Raw genomic sequence first — 20,287 nt, forward strand, 5'->3', positions numbered from 1 at the left:
TGCTGTTGGTATTTTAATTGGGATTGGATTAAATCTGTGTAACAGTTTTGGACGTGTGGCCATTTTGACTGTCTTGGTTCTAGCTGTCCAGGAACAGAGGGTAGCTTTCCAGTTTTTGATGTCCTCTTTGTTCTCCTTTTTCAGACTACTATAGTTTTCATTGTAGAGGTCTTTCACTTCCTTGGTTAGGTTGATTACTAAGTATTTCATTTTTCTTGATGCGATTGTGAAAGGTGTTATTTCCTTAATTTCTCGTGATGGATTTATCATTGGTGTACAGGAATGCTGATGATATTTGAGTGCTGACTTTGTATCCTACTACCCTACTTAACTTGGTTATTCTAGCAGTCTTTTGCTAGAGTTTTTGGGGTCTTCTATGTAGAGGACATGATATCTGCAAGTAATGATAAGTTAACTTCTTCTTTTCCTATCCATAACCCTCTTATTTCTTGTTCTTGACTAATTGTTCTAGCTGATGTTTTGAAAACTATATTGAACAAGATTGGTAATAATGAACATGCTTATCTTGTTCCTGATTTTAGCGGGAAAGCATTCAGCTTCTCTCCATTTAATATGATGTTGGCTGTTGGTTTGTCATTCATGTCTTTTATCAGATTACCTATTTTCTTTTTTTATTGTGAATGGATGTTGGATTTTGTCAATGGCTTTTTGTGCATCTGTTGATTTTTGCTCATTTCTGTCTGTGTGATATATTACACTTCTTGATTTGCACATGTTGAACCACCCCTGCATTTCTGGGATGAATCCTTCTTGGTAATGACGTATGATCTTTTTGATGATTTGCTACATTCCGTTGGCAAGTATCTTATTGATGATTTTTGCATTTATGTTCGTTAAAGAGATTGGCCTGTAGTTCTCTTTTTTTGGTTGAATTCTTTTTTGGTTTTGGAATCAAGGTTATGCTTGCTTCCAGGACATGACTTTGGAGGTACTGCTTCCCTTTCAATTTCATTAAAGAGTTTGAGGAGTATTAGTATTAGCTCTTCTCTAAATTTCTTGTAGAATTAGGTAGTGAACCCATCAGGACCTAGACTTTTCTTAGTTGGTAGTTTTAAAATTACTTCTTCAGTTTCATTAACTGATGGTGAATTATTCAGGATTTTTGTATTTTCTAGGATATAAATTTTTATGTTTCTTAACATTTTTGCTGTCTCTAGCAAAGCTGTTTTCCATCTTAATAGCCCAGTTTGATTACTTCCCTATATGGAGGAGAAATCTGCATCTCTTTAATTTTCTGCACGTTGATGTCATTTCTGCCTCTACTTGCTATATATAGTCAGTGTTATTCAGTGTCTAAATTATTCATTTCTCCTTATCTATTAAATATTTGCCTACCAGTTGGAAGTCATATACTTAGTTAGCTAGTTCCTGGAAATAATGAAATACAAGTGCCCCTCAGCCTGTGATGGGGTTATGTCTTGATAAACCGATCATAAATTGAAAATTCTAAATTGAAAATGAATTTAATATTCAGGCCCCTGAATGTCATCATAGCTTAGCAACACAGTACACTGTAAGATATCAGTTACTGACACTTTTGATTTTGTGGCTGATGGGAAGCCGTAGCTCACTAGTTGCCCAGCATTAAGAGAGAATATTATACTATATTGTCATGGGAAAATATCAAAATTAGAGCTACTGTTAGCCCTTGGTATCCACAGGGGACTGATTCCAGGATACTCCTTCCTAGGAACACTAGAGTAAAGGGTTTATTATTTGTATATAACTCATACATGTTTTCCCATTTACTAACAGCCTCCACTTACGATGATTCAGTTTAGGATTTTTCAACTTTATGATTATGTGAACGTGGTGCAAAATCGAATGCATAAGACCTAGCAAGGTGTTGTGCGACCCGAACACTGGAATGTCTGCTGTGTACGTGTGTGTGGTGGGAAAGGGAGACACTGCCTGAGCTGCATTAGGAGCAGCTACGTTAGGACACATGCATTTAAGGCTAGCCCTGGATAGAGGTGATCAGGAAGAGGCTGCATTGGATGCAGCACTTCTGAGATGAGAAGTGTGGCATTTGAGGAAATGAAAGAGTAAGTCAGTATGGAGGAGATGAGACGTGGAGGTAGTCGAAGGTCTTATTAACTATATAGGGGCTTAAACCTTATTTTGCTGGCATGTGTAAGCCATTTCAGGACAATAGAAAGGATCCCAGTGTTTTTAAGAAGGTAGATGCTGGATGTGTTGGCACATGCTTGTTTGTACTCTCAGCATACTGGGAGGCTGAGGAAGGATGATCAAGTTTGAGCCCAACCTGGACAACTTACTGAGACCCTGTCTCAAAATAAATCATTTCTTTTAAAAGGCTGGGAATATAGCTCAGTGCACAAACCCTGTGTTCAGTCCCCTGTAATAACCCCCAACACACACACACACACACACACACACACACACACACACACAAATGGATTGGATTAGAGCAAGGAGGGAGAATTGTGTAAATAAAGACTAATTACTGTAAAAGGCTCTGGAATTGTCCAGGTGAAAAATGATGGTGGCTTGGATTAAGTGAGTTGAAAGATATTTACCAGCTAGACCTCGTACTTGGTGATTTATTAGTTTGGGGTAGGGGAGAATCAGCAAGAATATCAAGAATGAACTCTTGGCTTTCCAAGAGTTTGTTTGTCAGATGATAGCAGAAGAAATAAGTTTGAGGGAATTTAGAGTCTGTTTTAAAGGTCCTGATTTCGATTCCCGGTACCAAAAAAAATAGTCTGTTTTAGATATATTTAATTCAGGATGATTTCTGGTTTTCAATCCAATATTTCCCTGGCCTTCAGATTTTATTAATATCATTATTATTTTTGTTTTTTGACACATAATCTTGCTGTGTAGCCCATGCTGACCTGAAACTCAAAATCCTCCTGCCTCAGCCTCCTGAGTGCTGGGGCTCAAACTTTATTAAGGGAAGTTGTTTACATATTTACATGAAGTGACTATAGCCTCTTTTGTGCTGCCTCTGTACTGTATTTTTTTTTATTTTCTTTTTTTTTGTCTTTTTGAGATAGTGTCTCGCTATGCAGTTCAGGCTGGCCTTGAGCTCACTTTGTAGCCCAGGCTGGTCTCAACTCACAACAATCCTCCTTCCTCAGCCTCCCAAGTGCTGGGATTACAGGCGTGAGCCACCACACCCGGCTTGTACTGTATGTTTTAATGCTTAAAACCTTATTAGATTGTCAACTCTTTCTGAGGGGTGACTTCTTATGTTCCTGGAATTCAGAATGTACCTGGCACAGTTAGTGCTTAATAAACATATGAATGAATGCCAGTTAATTTTGCTTCTTTATTTACATATCAGTCTCCTTGAAGATTAGTTCTTATCTAAAAGAAAGGGCCACATAGTGATTTCTAGTGCTTTGTACAGAGCCTGACTCATATTAAGGAATCAGTAAACTTCAGCTGTTGCTTCTCTTGTTATTTTCTTCGTTGTTATCATTTAGGTACTGTGTATTTATATTTTGGCTACTTTTTAGTTCTGGATGTTAAACTAAGTGATGATTTAGGGTTTATGGTTTAGGGAGTTTTGTGGGGGCTAGAGATAGAGGTAGGGAGGGCCCATATTTAGACATTTAGGTTTAACTTTCAAAAGCCAAGGAGTTTGGGGTGTGACTGAGTGCTTACCTCTCATAGGTGAAGCCCTGGGTCAATCTCTCACATCCAAAAAAAGAGAAAATATTTTGTGTTGCAAAAACACATTAATCAAAAAAATTTCAAGTGAAAAATAATGTGATTCAGAGTGACTAACTCGGACGTTATTTACTGTGTCTGTGAGGAGGGCATGGTGGCACATACCTATAATCCCAGCATTCTAGAAGACTGAAGCAGGAGGATCACAAATTCATTCCTAGCTTGGGCAACTTAGTGAGATTGTATCTCTAAATTAAAAAATAAAAATAAAAAAGGGTTGAATAAAAAGGTTGGGGATATAGCTCAGTACTGCAAAAACAAAACTATTATTTACTGTACTTTATTTCAGATACATCTATATCATGGGAATACAAGAAAGAAATGAGAAACTGTTTTATAGAATACTACAAGATGATATTGAAAGTCTAATGCCGATTGTATACACACCAACAGTTGGTCTTGCTTGTTCCCAGTATGGACACATCTTTAGAAGACCTAAGTAAGGCCTGTTTTTAAAAATACATAAGCAAATGATTATTGTATTTAAAATCATCCCATAACACCAGTAGATTTTTGTGTTACAGTCTTATCCCAACCATCTCACAAAAGCTTAATTTGGATTAAGAGATTAATTAAAAAACCCAGCATGGTTTTTATATCTTTTAGTTCTGTAGCAATTGCATAATTCATTCAATTTTTTGTGAATATTAGAAGAATCATATACTTTTTGTATCTTCTCCTTCTGCCCAAAAGATCTTAATTTTGGTGGCAGATTCTCTGTAATTACCATTACAGTTTTTGGAAATCTGCCTGTTTAAGGGATTGGTTCTTTCTCATTTGTCAGTTTTAATTTCTGTTATTTGTTCTTCTTTGTAAATCAGCTTTCATGAATTTTAATTTCATGTGGTTCTAGCATTTCCAAATATTTTAAGTGGAAAGAGTACAGAAATGGGCCATTGTGTAAGTCCCTGAATGAAACACATAATCCTTCTGAATGTGTTTTCTCACATGTCCAATAGGAATAAAGTACTTATTAAAAAGCTATTGAGAAGAAACTAATTGATGGTTCTTTGTAGACTTATAAGCATTATAAACATGCTATTTTTCCTTAAAGTATGTCTTGTTTCTCATACTAGTTTTCTCAATCTTTGTACTGAGTTATAATACATGTCCATCTAACTTACTGATACAAATGTAGAAGAAATTCAGTCAAGGTGCGATATTATTTACCTCCAGTCTCTTCAGTCTTTCTTTGTGTAGTCTGGTTGCTCTGAAACTCTACTGGGCATGAGGAGCACCTGTTGGGCTTACTAAAAATGCTGACCCTGCCAGTTCTCATCTCCTTCCCATCCCTAAGACTGGTTGATAAAGGAGGGTTTGGTGACCTGGATTATAGCAATTGAGTTGTCAGTATTCCCTGGAAGACACTGAGGAACACTATCTAAAACCTTCGTATTATAAAACCTTAACTGTTCACCACTTTGATAGTTTATTAGCATAGTTTTTCTCAGCTTACATTGAAGAATAGAGGGAAATAAGCATACTGCTGTGTGGGCCCTACCCCTGGGATTCTGATTCGAGTATTCCAGGTTTGGGTTCAGGTGCGAGTGTTTCATAAAAGTTCCTGGTGTCCTGCTCGTGTGCAGAGATGAGCACTGACATAAGATAAAGCACAGCTTTGAGTGAGGGCATGGAGTGTGTATTGCATGGAAGACTACATAGGAGATTTTTTTGTTCTGTTTTGGGTGTTAAAGATGGTTAGTAATCTTGTTTGGTTGATTAATCTTAACTCTGAGGCAGTTAAATCAGAAACTGTGGGGATGGGGCCTAGCATTCTAAAAAGCTCATCAAATAATTATGTAGACATGGTTGAAAAATTTCTAGACTACAGTGATTTGAGCTACAGTAATAATACCAAAGTTAAGATATCAGTGAAAAAATTAAATGTAAAAATAAGTTTGAAGGCAGTAGGAACCATCTCTGCCTGACTTGTTTTTAGAACTTAATATTTCAGGCCGGGCAAAAAACCCAACGGCAAAAAGGCCCGCCCGGCAAACAAAAAGGCCCAAAGTCAAATCCCAAGAACCTAAAAAAAAAAAAAAGAACTTAATATTTCTCTTTTCTCTGTTTCTCTCCTTCCCTTCCTCTCTCCCTGCCACCCCCAACCTCTTTTAAAATCTGGATTTTTAAATAAATAAATAATAAATCTGCATTATTTCTGTTAGATAACAGTGTACTGTGCTTAACTTTACATTAGCCATTCTGCAATATATACATATTTCAAAACAGCATGTTGTATGGGATTATGTACTCTTTGTCAACTTCTTACTTTATTTTAATGCTTTAAATGTGTCATCCTTTGTGTGAATTTTCTGTAATTTTCTTCCCTCCCTTCTTCAAATTTCAAATTGTGAGTTTCAGTGAGTTTTAACAGTAGTTTAATTGCCTCTTTTTTTTTATATTGGTGGATTATCTTTACCATGGTTTTTACTGGAGATGTGTTGTTTATTTGAACATGTGATGTGGATAACATTTCTTCTTGAGTAAAATGATCACATCACTTAACAGTAATCTTTGTTACCACTGCAATGTGAACAATGTAATTATGGTTTGAAGTAGTTGAAAATGTTTGAAAATAAACCAGTGTGACTTAGCTAAATTTGCTTGGAAATTATACCATGTCTAGATATTTGATTAAAATACCTAAGCATTCCAATTATGGACAAAAAATTAGGAACAAAAAACTGTCATGAAATGCAAAGGTGTTTTTGTTCTGTTGCAGGGGATTATTTATTTCAATCTCAGACAGAGGTCATGTTAGATCAATTGTGGATAACTGGCCAGAAAATCATGTTAAGGTACTAAGAGCACAACCCTCTTTTTCACAATGTTTTCTCTTTCCTTGTAAGTTACCTCTAAATTGCCAAGAACAATTTTTCATTGCTGCTCTGATTTATTTTACACTTCTATACATGCAGATGTAGTGCTTTGTATCTGAGGAAACGGTAGTTGCAATAGTTCTAAATGGGTTATGGTGTAATACAGACTTGAGTCTGAGAGAGAAAATGGAGTTGGTGATGAGGCAGACCCTCTCTCTGCCACTGCCACTCCAGTGTCCTGCCTTCTTCCTTTCTGTTCACTAATGATAATTCTAGGTGGGGAAAATACATGAAAATGTTATAAAGATTTATTCTGGAGGGTATTGGAGAAGGTTGGTTATGCCTTTCTTTCAAACTAAGATAGATTTAGATCCTTAGCAAGTATAAAACTCTCAAAACAGTTTTAACTTTAGCAAATATAGTTAGTATAAATTTTTGTCGATGTGACTATCTTTTACATAAAAGTAATAACTTGTTTCAAGATCATTTGACAGGCTTTTGTGCTTATTATAGGCAGTAATCTTATTTGCCTTTGTTACCTATATCTACCTTATCAAAATAAACATTGATGGATTCATTAGTTCAGATACTCTAGCAAAACACTGGTATGATAACTATACTCAGCAATGTGATCTTGAAACCTTATATGTACATTTGCAATTTTTAAATGGTAGATCTTTTTTCTCCTTTACTGTGGCTAAGGGTTTTCTTTGCCCTACATTATTCTGTTGAAGTAGCATGCTGTTTGTTTCTAAACTGTTTTTTTCTTAAGGTAATTTCTTCATCAGAATTATGTTCACTTTTTCTGTAGTCTTTCTCAAAGGTACATGGCTTTAATCCTAGCTACTTAGGAAGCTGAGACAGGAGAATTAGCAGCTCAAGGCCAACTTAACAAGACCCTGTCTCAAAATAAAAAATAAAAAAAGGGTTAAGATGTAGCTCAAAACCCCTGAGTTCAATCACCAGTGCTACAAAAAAGGAAATAAAGAAAGAAATTAGATTGGTCCTTCAGTAAGACAGAAGTGTTCTGTTTCCAAACCTAAGTCAGAGTGAAATTAAATCTAAGTAATTCTCTTTTTAATGTACTGTAATACGCAGATATTCTAGATTATGTATGTTTGAATTACATTGGAATTCAGCTGAGAAATAATTTTATTTCTAAAAGTGAAAATATATGAAGAAAATCAGTGTTGTTTTGAAAGTATTTTTTAGTGCCACATTTTGGACAACTTTTAATGTGCATTTTTTTGTTTTGTTTTTGTTTGTTTTTTGTAATTAAGGCTGTTGTGGTGACTGATGGGGAAAGAATTCTGGGTCTTGGAGATTTGGGTGTCTACGGAATGGGAATCCCAGTAGGAAAGCTTTGTTTATATACAGCTTGTGCAGGAATACGGCCTGATAGATGCCTGCCTGTCTGTATTGATGTTGGAACTGACAATCAAGTGAGTAATATTTTTCCCCTTTGAACGTCCTCCTATAGTTAAAAAAAACTCCGCATTTGAAGATGATTTAATAGAAGAAAATTTAAAAAGAAAAAAAGAGGGGAAGATCTTTGGCTAGGAATGTAGCTCAGTGGTAATCACTGCATGTCATACCCAAGGCCCCAGGCTTCAGTCTCCAGCGCAAGAGAAAAAGAAAGAAGGGTAAATCTTGTAACTGGATATTGATTGTTTTCTTAAACTCCATTTTTACTACTTACACAAGTGATAGTTAACTAAGCCTATTAAAAGTTTCTTGAAGTACTATAATTTTTGTTTTGTATGTTTAAACTAGTAATAGAGTTTACCTTTTTTTTATAGGCACTCTTAAAAGATCCATTTTACATGGGCTTGTATCAGGAAAGAGATCGCTCACAACATTATGATGATCTGATTGATGAGTTTATGAAAGCAATTACTGACAGGTATCTTTAAAAGTTTGACTACATGAAAGTACCTTTAATTGCTGGTGGTGGGGACCATAGTTGTGTTTTCTTTTTTGTGAAGATAAGCAAGACTAGATGAAATCTGGGGAATGTGCTGATGCAGGGTGGTAGCCTTGCTGTGCCTTGCTGTGTTGGGTTACTTCACATCTGAAGTGAAGTCTGCACTCATCCATCTCTCCTACCCACCCTCCCTGCTTAGTCCTCCTTCCAACTTTGACAGCAGGCTGACCATTGTGCCATGAAGTAAAGATGTTCTGCAGCTTTTATCCTCCCTATTCATGTCTTTCCAATGTGTGGCCAAGTTTTCCTACTCCTATGTACTTGAAACTTTCTCTTGACTACTAGAAGACTGTTTGTCTTCTACTTTTTCTTTTGTCATTTTCACAGGGTTTTTTTTTTTTTTGCTGCCTTTCGTTAAGTGTTGATGACTACCTGTTCTTCTCTTTGAGCTATGCAAACTGTGGCTCTGTGTGTGTGTGTGTGTGTGTGTGTTTTACTGTTTTGGAATCAGACCCAGGGCTGCATGTATACTAGCCAAGTGGTCTACCTCTGAGTTATGCCCATAACCCTTAGCGTATTTAGTTGACACACATTTATGGTGAACTCTGTTGTTTATGCATTTGACTCCAAAATCTGTGTAAACCCATCCTTGTACTGCATTTCTACCAGTTGGAATTCTCCATTGCGATATTCTGTTACTACTTCATGTTCACATTTCAAACAGTTCTATAGTCCCAACCACTATTAATGATAGTAACAATCACCATATTGCCAAACTTTTGATCTTGGTGTTACCTTTGACTTTTTTCTTCACTAGCCACCTGTGCAGTCAGAGATTATGTCTCTTCCATTACCACAGTCTTGTTCTTTCCTCATCTCTTGTCTGGATTTCTCTATACCTTCTCCAAGTTCCTCTTCAGTTCTTCCCCATTTTGACACCATATCAGTCTTCTAAAAGTATGCACTTCATTATGTTATTCTTTTGCTTGACATCATCTCTCAATGGATTTTGGTTGCCACAGAATATACCCCAAACTTTATCTTCATGGTCCAGCTCTGGCCTACCTTTTAAATTACTGGCACATTTAAGGTACTAAAAAATTAATTCCTTTTCAGAGATGTTTTAGTTACTTTCTTATTGCTGTGACAAAATACCTGGCACCCACAAGTTAAAGGAGGAAAGGTTTATTTGGCTCACAGTGTGTACAGGTTTCAGTCCATAGTCAGCTGGTTCAAGGCAGGTGGGCATGGAGGAGGAGAAAGTGTTCAAGGAATGGCAGTCAGGAAGCAGCAAGGGATCAAGGCGGATGAGTGATACATAGGCTCCAGGCTGCACCAGCAGTGACCCACCTCCTCCCACCAGGCTTCCCCTCAACTTTAAACCTATGAGTAAACTAATCCGGTATCACAAACCCTGATCTAGTCCCCTCCCAAAAGACCCCAACTATGAGGACATGAGGCTTTGGGAAGACATCTCAATACAACCTGTAACTAGAGGCAACATTGACGAGTCCAAAGCTGAACCTTTCATCTGCCTGGACATTATCATTTCCCCTTTTCCTTTCATTTCCCTACCTTTGACAGCTCAGTAGTATCTTCTTAGTCACTCAGGTTGCCTGGGCATTGTCACAGTTTCTCCCTCATTTCCCCGTTGGTCCTCATCCCCAATTTCTGTTCCTTTGTTCTAATGTTTCATAGTTGTCTTTTGGCCGCCTGTGGCATTTTCAGGGTTTTCACATTATGATATGATATAATATCTGGCACTTCTCCTGTTTTTCTTACCTCTGTCCATACCACTGTGGTGTACATTACTGGTGAGGACATCCTCGCTAACATTAGGGAGTCTTACATGAATTCTTCTCTCTTCTGCAGCCTTCAATAATTGTACATGGGGTGTAGAGGAAAGTTCCTTTTCTCTAGTTCGGCATTCAGGATTTTCCCTTCTTTGGCTGTATTTAGTATACATTCCCATATTGCTGTTTAACTGTTAATGAGGATATGTATATCAAATACACAGTTTTTGAGACTCAGAGACAGAGTCCCTTCGTTTTTAGGAAATTACTTAGTGTTTGTGTGCTGTGAACCCCCGTAGGCTCTTCAGAATACTTTATGCTGCTTGCTGTCCCATGGGCCCGTTATGCTGCTGCATTGTTCTTAATCACCTCATGATTTTCTTTTGAAGTAACAGATGTGTGCATTTTGGGTCTAGTCTTTTACAGGCTCTGAAAATTTTTAGATGACCTTTGACATAATACATTACATTATGTACTTTTAAATGCTATCATAAGAAATAATAGGCAGGAAAGCTGTCTCATAGTGGTATTTTCAACACAACCATTATGGGTTTTGCTGTTTTTAGATATGGCCGGAACACACTTATTCAGTTTGAAGACTTTGGAAATCATAATGCATTCAGGTTCTTGAGAAAATATAGAGAAAAATATTGTACCTTCAATGATGACATCCAAGGTAAAGCAAAAAGGAAACTTTAGATTTTTGATTCCTACTAAACATTTAAGATATGCCTTTTTTATTTTTAAAAATCTTTGTTTTTCTTATAGGGACAGCTGCAGTAGCTCTAGCAGGTCTTCTTGCAGCCCAAAAAGTTACCAGTAAACCGATCTCAGACCACAAAATCTTATTTCTTGGAGCAGGCGAGGTAAGCTCTTACAAACTTTAGAATTTAAAAAGAACACTGTCTTTTAGAATTAGAAAGTAGGAAAGAACGTTGGTGCTCACGAAAAGAGCACAGTGGGCTTATAATTTTGTTGAAGTAGTGGATATGAATTTTTTTATGGTAGATAATTAAAAATATGTTGAGAGAGAATATCACAATCAATTTTTATGTGATTTGTAAGGGACAAATAACCCAAATATTCATCATAACAATCTTGATAAAGTAATTCAAACACTTCATTGTATTCATCTTTACTTTTCAATTTTGTGTTCTGTTGGACAGGCTGCCCTTGGAATTGCAAATCTTATAGTTATGTCTATGGTAGAAAATGGACTCTCAGAAGAAGAGGCACAAAAGAAAATCTGGATGTTTGACAAGTATGGTTTATTAGTAAAGGTAAAACATTAAACACTAAAAACTCTTGCTTCGGGTTGGGGATATAGCTGAGCAGCACAAGCACCTGCCTGGCAAGTGCAAGGTCCTGAATTCAGTTCCTGGTACTAAACAAAATAAAACTCTTACTTCATATTTTAACCATAATCTATTTTTCTCCTGCTCCTTAAGAGATAAAATCCCTGTTATGTATTACTATAGCTAACCCTTATAAAGCTAAGGGAGTTTGTTTTGTTTTGTTTTGTTTTGTCATGTGGTACTTGGGATCAAACTCAGGGCCTTCTATATGCTAGTTAAGCACTCTACCACTAAGCTACACTTCAGCCCTAAAACTAAATTTTTAATAGGAACTTAGAATATCCTACTCATGTGATTAGCAGTATATATAATACTTGAGCAGAAATGCTTTAACCCATAATCTAAGAAACTGTGGACCCTTCCCTCCCCACAAGAAAGCTTTATTCCTGAAACCAATTCATGGATAATAAGGAGCTCTCAGATTATTTTAGTACCCATCAGGCTTGCGTGCCTTCCTTTGCATTAGTTACTATTTTTATTAGTTTAATGTCATAGATCTTATACTGTGGGATACTGAAATATAAACAGGTTCATATTTCAGTCTATCCAGTTTATAGTGCTATTGTATTTTTGTGTGAACACATCCTAGTATAATGACATAGCAGTTACTTGCCATTTACCATTCACATCTGTAGAGCAGGCTATGTCAGTGTACTTTGCTACAGTTCTAAAACCTTTTCTTCTTAATTAGTACCAATATTCTGTTAAAAAATAAAATGGAAAATTAAAGTTTATGAGTGAAAAATCCTGAATAGTCTAGAGTTGTTTCTGTGTCTTCTAATCTGTTCCATTGAGCCTCAAGTCTGTTTCTTTGCCAGTACCATGCTGTTTTATCACAGTAGCTTTGTAGTATAATTTCAAGTCAGGGAGTGTGATGCCTCCTGCCTTGCCTTTGTTGCCCAGAATGGCCTTTGCCATTCTAGACTGCTTCTAGTTCCAAATGAATTTTGGGATCTAATAAAATGGAAAATGCAGAAGAAATGGATAGATTCCTAGATAACTTATGAATTACCAAAGCTGAATCTAGAAAACATAAATATTCTAAATAAACCAATGTCAGTCAGTGAAACTGAACATATAATTAAAAACCTTCCAACAAAGAAAAATTCAGGCCCAGAGGGATTCTCTGGTAAATTCTACAAGAAATCTAGAGAAGACGTAGTACTGCTACTTTTCAAACTTTTTAATGAAATTGAAAGGGAAGCAATACTCTCAAATTCACCTCTGGAAGCAAGCATTACCCTGATACCAAAACCAGAGAAGGACCCAACCAAGAAAGAGAACTACAGGCCAATCTTTCTAATGAACATAGATGCAAAAATCCTCAATAAGCCAATAGAATGCACAGAATCATCAAGAAGATCATGTGTCATTACCAAGTAGGATTCATCTCAGGGTTGCAGCTATGATTCAACATACACAAATCAATAAATGTAATATACCATATTAACAGAGCCAAGGACAAAAATCATATGTGATCATCTCAGTATATGCAGCAAAAGCTTCTGACAAAGTCCAGCACCCATTCATGATAAAAAGCCCTACAAAAAATTGGAATAGATGGTCTTTATCTCAATCTGATAAAAGCCATCTATGACAAACCAACAACCAACATTATACTAAGTGAACCAAAACTGAAAACTCACTCTAAAATTAGGAGCAAGACAAGGATGTACACTGTCACCACTCTTACTCAATATAGTTCTGGAAACATTAGCCAAAGCAATTAGACAAGAGAAAGAAATAAAAGGAATAAGGATAGGAAAGGAAAAAGTTAAGTTATTATTTGCAGGTGACATGATAGTCTACATAGAAGACCCCAAAAACTCCACCGAAAGACTTCTAGATTTAATGACCAAATTCAGTGGCTTAGCTGGATACAAAGTCAGCACTCAAAACTCAATAACCTTCCTGTACAGAAATAACAGACTGAGAGAGAAATTAGGGAAACAACACCTTTTACAATAGCATCCAAAAAATGAAGTACCTAGGAATCAATCTAACAAAGGAAGTAAAAGAACTTTACTAAGTTGAAAACTGCAGTACTGTGAAAAAAGATCGAAAGGGGTATCAGAAAATGGAAAGATATCCCTTGCTCTTGGGTAGGAATAACCAATATAGTGAAAATGGCCATACTTCCAAAATTATTATACAGATTTAATGCAATCCCAATTAAAATTCCAACAGCGTATCTCACAGAGAAAACAATCCTATGATTTGATTTTAAAGTATGATATGATTTTACATTATTATCCTTTAGTCCTCTCAAAAATTCTGTGGTTTTTTGGATTTTTTTTTTTTTTTCTGTGAAGTTTTACAGTTGAGGAAAGAAAAGTTCAAAATGGTCAGGGACTTTTCCATAGTTTTCCACAATCCGTAGTTTGTAAGTAATGGAGACAGAATTTAAGCCAAAAAGCCTGAATACAAAGTCAGTGCTCTGAACCATTAAACTGCTGCTGAACTCAAGGAGGCTTTAACTACCATATTTGTTAGTATATAAATAATATGCAAGGATTACAAGGCATTATGTTTTTTGGAAAGCTGTTGGGGAGGATATATTTTTATGACGCTTTTAAAATTTTTTTGCAGTGTTCCTTTTCATCCAGTGTTTTGCAATTCTTTGTCATAGTGGTGGGTCTCGAATATAGTGTTGACAGCTACAGTGTATTTTCCTAGCATAAGTGAGAATCTGTTTACCTGGAGGTTCAGAGTGTGTATTTCTTTTAGGGTATGCAGTTAGCTTGACCTGTGGGCTTTAGGTTTCCAGTCTTTCTTTGGTGTCTGTTTTGAAACTGAGAGCTTTCCATGAAACCCTCACACTAGAGAGCTTTGATAATCATGGGGCAAGCACAAAAAATCCTGTTCTGAGAACCAGGTCTGTTCAGGTGGTATTTCATTAACTTCTCAGCCAACTGATGGTGGTATAATTCTTTTCTAGCCCCTGCTGGCTTTTACATGAGGTTATTCTGGAATTCTAATGGAAGAAATTCACTTTTGGGGGGAGGTCTTCTTTTATCACAGTATGAATATGGGTTTCTCAGCCTGGTTGGTTTTTATATGTAGTATATTTTTGTCTGCTTTACATCTTTGAGAAGTTCTTTATTATCTTGACCTGTTAGTCTTGCCTCTTCTGGCTTTGCAGCAGTACGAAAGATTAAATTTTTATGGTTTGTTTGTTAGAACTGGAGACTTAGGAAGGAGAACAGAGCACGTTTTATTTATTTAGCCATATTAAAACAGAATCCCTCCCACAAAAAAACCCCCCAGAATTCCCTTTTCTTCTTGTTTCTGTGCTCCTGGTATTAAAAGCCCTAGATATCTGTCTGCAGTTCTGAAACGTTAAAAGCTCTCAAATCCCCATTTTTTTCAGAAATTCATTTGGTGACAAATTTACTTGATCTGAACTTATCTGGTAGCAAAACCTGACTGGAACTATGAGAGACTGCTGTCTTAACCTTTGTACTTGGTGTGACTGTTTATAAGTTTGTTTACTTGAAGGGGTGCCCGTTGGCAGGGGTCATCAGGATTCATAATATTTTATGACTGCATTGTAATTCTAAAATATGAAAAGCCTGCAATAAATTCCCAACTTAGATAAGACATTGTAGATCTTTGTGCCATATTGGCTATAGAAGGCTTTTACAGAATACTTGAGTTTTAGTTTTGGTTTGTTGGTGATTTTGGTGCTCACACTGTACCACTGAGCAGTACCCCCAAGGCTAAGTAAGTACATTCTTCGGTATAATTGGATTTGATTATGTTTTATATTTATGGGCATTATGAAGTTAGAATTGGAAGATATGAGTTGAAAAAAGTAAATGAAAAGATATTTTCATTGTAGAAACAGTATATAACTCATAATAATGTCTTTTCACTTAATCTTCAATATGCACTTACCAAAAAATATTGTCTTTTATCTAAAAAAATCAGGGTCGGGATGCTACAATAGATAGTCATCAGGAACCATTTGTACACCCGGCCCCAGAGAGCATACCTAATACTTTTGAAGATGCAGTAAATATACTTAAGCCTTCAGCTATAATTGGTAAGTAAAGTTGTTGATAAATAGTTGTTACTTAACTGTATGTTGCCATTCATAACCACCATGTGATGTAGGATTACTAAAAGTGAATTGACATGTATTATCCAGCTTTTAGAATTTATAGTTGTCCCTCAGTGTCTGTGGGGGACTAGTTTCAGGATCCACCACAGATACCAAAATCTGCAGTATGTAACTCCCTTATATTAAATGGTTTAATATTTGCATATTTTCTGTGCATGTTCTCTTGTGTTTCGGGTTTTTTTGTGGGGTTTTTTTTTTTGAGTCAGGGTCTCGCTATGCAGTTCAGGCTGGCCTTGAGCTTACTTTGTAGCCCAGGCTGGTCTCGAACTCACAACGATCCTCCTGCCTCAGCCTCCCAAGTGCTGGGATTACAGGTGTGTGCCACCATGCCCAGCTTGTACTGTATTTTTGTTTGTTTGTTTTTTTTTTTTGGTTTTTCTCCGGTACCGGGAATCGAACTCACGACCTTGCGCTTGCCAGGCAGGCGCTTTGCCGCTGAGCTAAATCCCCAGCCCCTGTATTTTAAATAGTCTCTAATTACTTACAATAACTAATGCAATGTAAATGCTATGTAAAGAGTTGTTACAATATATTGGTTAAGGGATAGTGACAAGAGTCTGCACATGTATAAGTTTTCTTTGCTTTACTTTTCTGTTTCTTTTTTTTTGAGACAGGATCTCACTAATTTGCCAAGGCTGGCCTTGAACTCATGATCCTCCTGCCTTAGGCTTCTGGGTAGCTGGGATTACAGGCTTGCACTACGGTGTCAGTTAGGTGCAGTTTTTTTCCTCAAATATTTTCAATATGCGGTTGATTGGATCCGTATATGCAGAACCACATGGATACAGAGGCCGACTGATGTTTCTGTGATGTTTTTGTTACCATGCATGAAAATCCAGTTAAAAGATGTTACTTATGCTCCTAAATGCTAGAAGCTGCACTTGACCATGGATCATGTTTTCCTTTTGTCTTTTTTCTCCTCTCCTTTCCTCCTACTCTTCCCTCCTTCCTCTTTTTTTTTTTTAAAGAAGATCTCACTCTGTTATTCATACTGGTCCCAAATTCTTTATCTCAGGTGACCCCCAACCCAGCCTTTTGAGTAGGATGCATGCCTAGCCCTTTTATCATGCTTTACTTTTAGCATTGCTATGATTATTGGGCTCAAAATCTTAGAAAGACCAAGGTAATTTGACAGTCTGTGCCAGGAAAATCCAGTGTAGTCAGATTTTCACTAGTAGTAACAAAGCTGAAAACTTTCTGTGTGCTGTGTATTGCATAGTTGACACTCAGCAGAGAATGTCCGTAAAAGAGGAGCAAGGAACAGTTCATGCTTATTTTTTTTTTTTTTTTTTTTTGACCAATTTTGCATGCTTGTATCTGGTAATCTGAACAACTGCTTTGAAGACTGTCCTTCTCTTCAGGACGACAGGTCCCAAGAACAAGGTGCCCATGGCTGAAAAGAAAAGTAAGAGAGACAAGAAAAACAAGAGAGGCAAAAGTCTGGGATCAGGGGGTTTACAGCTTTTCGGACTGCAGCCCAGATTACCAATCTCAGTCACTTTTTATTGAGCGAGAACCAAGGGCGTAGCTAGTACAATTGGGCGGATACCAAATGTTCTTGTAATGAACAGATAATCCTTCTCCATTTCTGCTTCTTATGCCACTGGCAACAGTCCCCAGGTTGATCTCCGACACCCAGCACCACGCTAAGTTCAGCTGGGGGTTATAAGTTGATCACCGGTTATCAATCCACTACGGTCACAGTCCTTACTTCCCATTAATTTTTACAATGCATGGCAAGATTAAAAAATAGGGATCTCCTACAATTCAAATACACTCTTCTTCAGGTGAAAGGTTTCAGTTCATTTTTGCAACAATAAACAAATCATTATGTGTCCTCAGTGCTTTCTTATCCGAGGATGTCCTTCTCCACAGAGGACAACAATATAACAACCATTGTTGAATTTAAAAAGAGAGGACCAATTTGATTTCCTATGTAGCTGCAAGTTTGAATCTACAGCCGTGCTTATAATTTTGTTGACTGCACATAGGAGCTCATGGAATGGTAATACAGCAGTCACAAACAATGAGTTCCTGTGGCCAAGAAAAATAGGCTTGTTTTAATTTCTACATTTTATAGTAAGAAGAAATCTTAAAGGTCGTCTAGTCCATTCCTCTCAAAATTACCTGTAGAAACCTAAGAATCTATCCATCGATTCTGCCTACCTCCAGAGGGGCAGAAACAGAAAATTGTCACAGGGATGGGTGTTCAGTGAAGGCATGACCTCCATCTCCAAATCCCTGCTGTCATCTCGTGTCCCTCCTTCATGCTGTGCTTCCATGACCCTTTATGAATCTTGACTATTCTAGGTACTTCAAATAAGTAGTAATGCATTACTTGCCTGCCACTGGCATATTTTACCTAGCCGAATGTCCTGAAGGTTCACCCATGGTGCAGCAAGTTTTATCTCAGAATGACGGTGATAGTTTTGTGCTATTATTTGTTTTAATTTCCTGTAATTCATTATGTGCGATAAACAATATTTAAGTGAAATTTTCAGCCTTTTATGGCTTTACTTTTCACACTGGAGATTGTGTTCCTGTGGCATTCTCTCAGGGGTGCAGAATCTATTTTTGTAATGAGAGATGATCTATGGTTTTGTTATGGTAACCCTATTGTAAAACTGCTGTTGATAAGAATTATTTACTGGGCTGGGGATAACACAGTGGCACAGCACCTGCCTGGTAAGTGCAAGGCCCTAAGTTCGATTCTCAGTACCAAAAAAGAATTATTTATTACACCTGTGCTGATGTTGCTTTTTTCTCTCTTATACTATTGCAGGAGTTGCAGGTGCTGGCCGGCTTTTTACTCCTGCGGTAATCAAATCCATGGCCAGTATCAATGAACGGCCTATAATATTTGCATTAAGTAATCCAACAGCACAAGCTGAGTGCACACCTGAGGAAGCATACACACTTACGGAGGTATTAATCACTAATAATTACATGAATTGGTTCTGTTGGTTTTCACTTGCTCATTACGCATTCTTTTTATTTTTACTTTATGTGTGTTTGGTTGATTGTCTGTTTTATGACAGGGTCTGGCCATATAATCCAGGCTGGCATTGCATTTGCTATGTAGTCCAGGCTGGTCTTGAACTTGAGCTCCATCTGCCTCGGCCTCCGGAGTGCTGGGATTACAGGCATGGGCCACCATCCCTGGCTTAAACATTCTTGAACAGTTCTGTTAGTGGTTTTACTCGACATTACAGCATGAATCCATGGGGCATCACAGTCTGTTGTAAATTGCATCAATTCTGGAAAGCAGTTCCCTGATAACTCTGTTTTAATGCCATCATTCTTCTTATGTTGTTGTTGTTCCTTTCAATTTTATTTTTTTGGTGTTTGTTTGTTTGTTTTGTTTTCTGGTACCAGGAGTCGAACTCATGACCTTGCGCTTGCCCAGCAGGCGCTGTGCCGCTGAGCTAAATCCCCAGCCCTGTTCCTCTAAATTTTAAACTAAAAAGACATTACTATAGAAATTACTCAGATTTACCTGCATTTTAATTTTTTCTGTCTCCCTTCCTTCCTTTCTGCATGACTGTGCTTCTATTCAAAATAATTTTTCTCCTACCAGGAAAACTCTCTTGAATGTGGATCTAATGAACTCACTTGATGATTTCTTTATTTGGCCTTCATTTTAAAGGATATTTTCACCCTGCATAGAAGTGAAAGTTGGTACATTATTTCAGCACTATTTTATTGTTTTCTGGCTTCTGTTTTTCTTTTGATAGCATCATGTGTTAGGGTTTTTTGTTTTGTTTTTAGAGACAGGGTCTCACTATGTAGTTCAGACTGGCCTTGAACCAGTTAATGCAGGCTAGTCTCAAAGTCTCTGTGATCCTCCTGCCTCAGCCTCTGGAGTGCTGGGATTATGGGTGTGCACCACCATGCCTGGCTATAAGCAGTTGTATTACAATAGAACTGCATATGATTTTCTTAGTATTTGTTCCACGTGGAGATTATGTGCCCCTGAGGCTTGATGTCTTGTTTTTTGTTTGATTTTTTCTGTTTTGGAAAAATATTGTCTTAATATCACTGCTTTGGCTATATTCCCTATCTTATCTTGTAGGACTCCAATTAAGATAGTCAGACTTTTTTTTTCTTTTACCATATCTTGAATATCCTCTTGCACTGTTTTCTGTGTATATCATCCTGTTTGCTGTCTTTCAATCTGATGGTTTTCTTTGGCCCTTCAACTTTTTTTTCTTTTTTTTTTGGTACCAGGAGTCGACTTGCTCAGTAGGCGCTGTACTGCCGAGCTCTGTTCCTGGCCCTGGCCCTTCAAGTTTGCACATTCTCTTTTCAACTGTGCTTGTGTGTTAGGTTCTTAATTGTAGTTACTGTATAGTTTTCACCTGTAGAATTTCATTTTGAATCTTTTTATAATTTATTTAATGGACAGACTTAAATTACATAGTTTATAAATTCTACTCTTTTTTTGTCTGTCTTTTTGAGACGGGGTCTAACTATGCAGTTCAGACTGGTCTTGAACTCACTTTTTAGCCCAGGCTGGCCTCAAACTTGCAACAGTCCTCCTGCCTCAGCCTCCC

At 37.1% G+C, this 20,287-nt stretch overlaps 1 protein-coding gene across 1 annotated transcript in view; it reads left to right on the top strand.

The window, feature by feature from the left end:
* The window catches only part of Me2 (malic enzyme 2, NAD(+)-dependent, mitochondrial), a gene marked incomplete in the record, with an annotated part of 77,578 nt that overhangs the window by 30,645 nt on the left and 26,646 nt on the right, over window positions 1-20,287 (top strand). Inside the window, 9 exon segments of the mRNA XM_005372935.2 lie at window positions 4,010-4,159; window positions 6,443-6,518; window positions 7,820-7,981; window positions 8,339-8,442; window positions 10,823-10,932; window positions 11,025-11,122; window positions 11,423-11,536; window positions 15,542-15,656; window positions 18,517-18,659. Coding sequence (XP_005372992.1) covers window positions 4,010-4,159; window positions 6,443-6,518; window positions 7,820-7,981; window positions 8,339-8,442; window positions 10,823-10,932; window positions 11,025-11,122; window positions 11,423-11,536; window positions 15,542-15,656; window positions 18,517-18,659 — 1,072 coding nt within the window.

Source organism: Chinchilla lanigera, unplaced genomic scaffold (genome assembly GCF_000276665.1).
Source record: "Chinchilla lanigera isolate Chin_1 unplaced genomic scaffold, ChiLan1.0 scaffold00001, whole genome shotgun sequence".
Classification (NCBI taxonomy): Eukaryota; Metazoa; Chordata; class Mammalia; order Rodentia; family Chinchillidae; genus Chinchilla; species Chinchilla lanigera.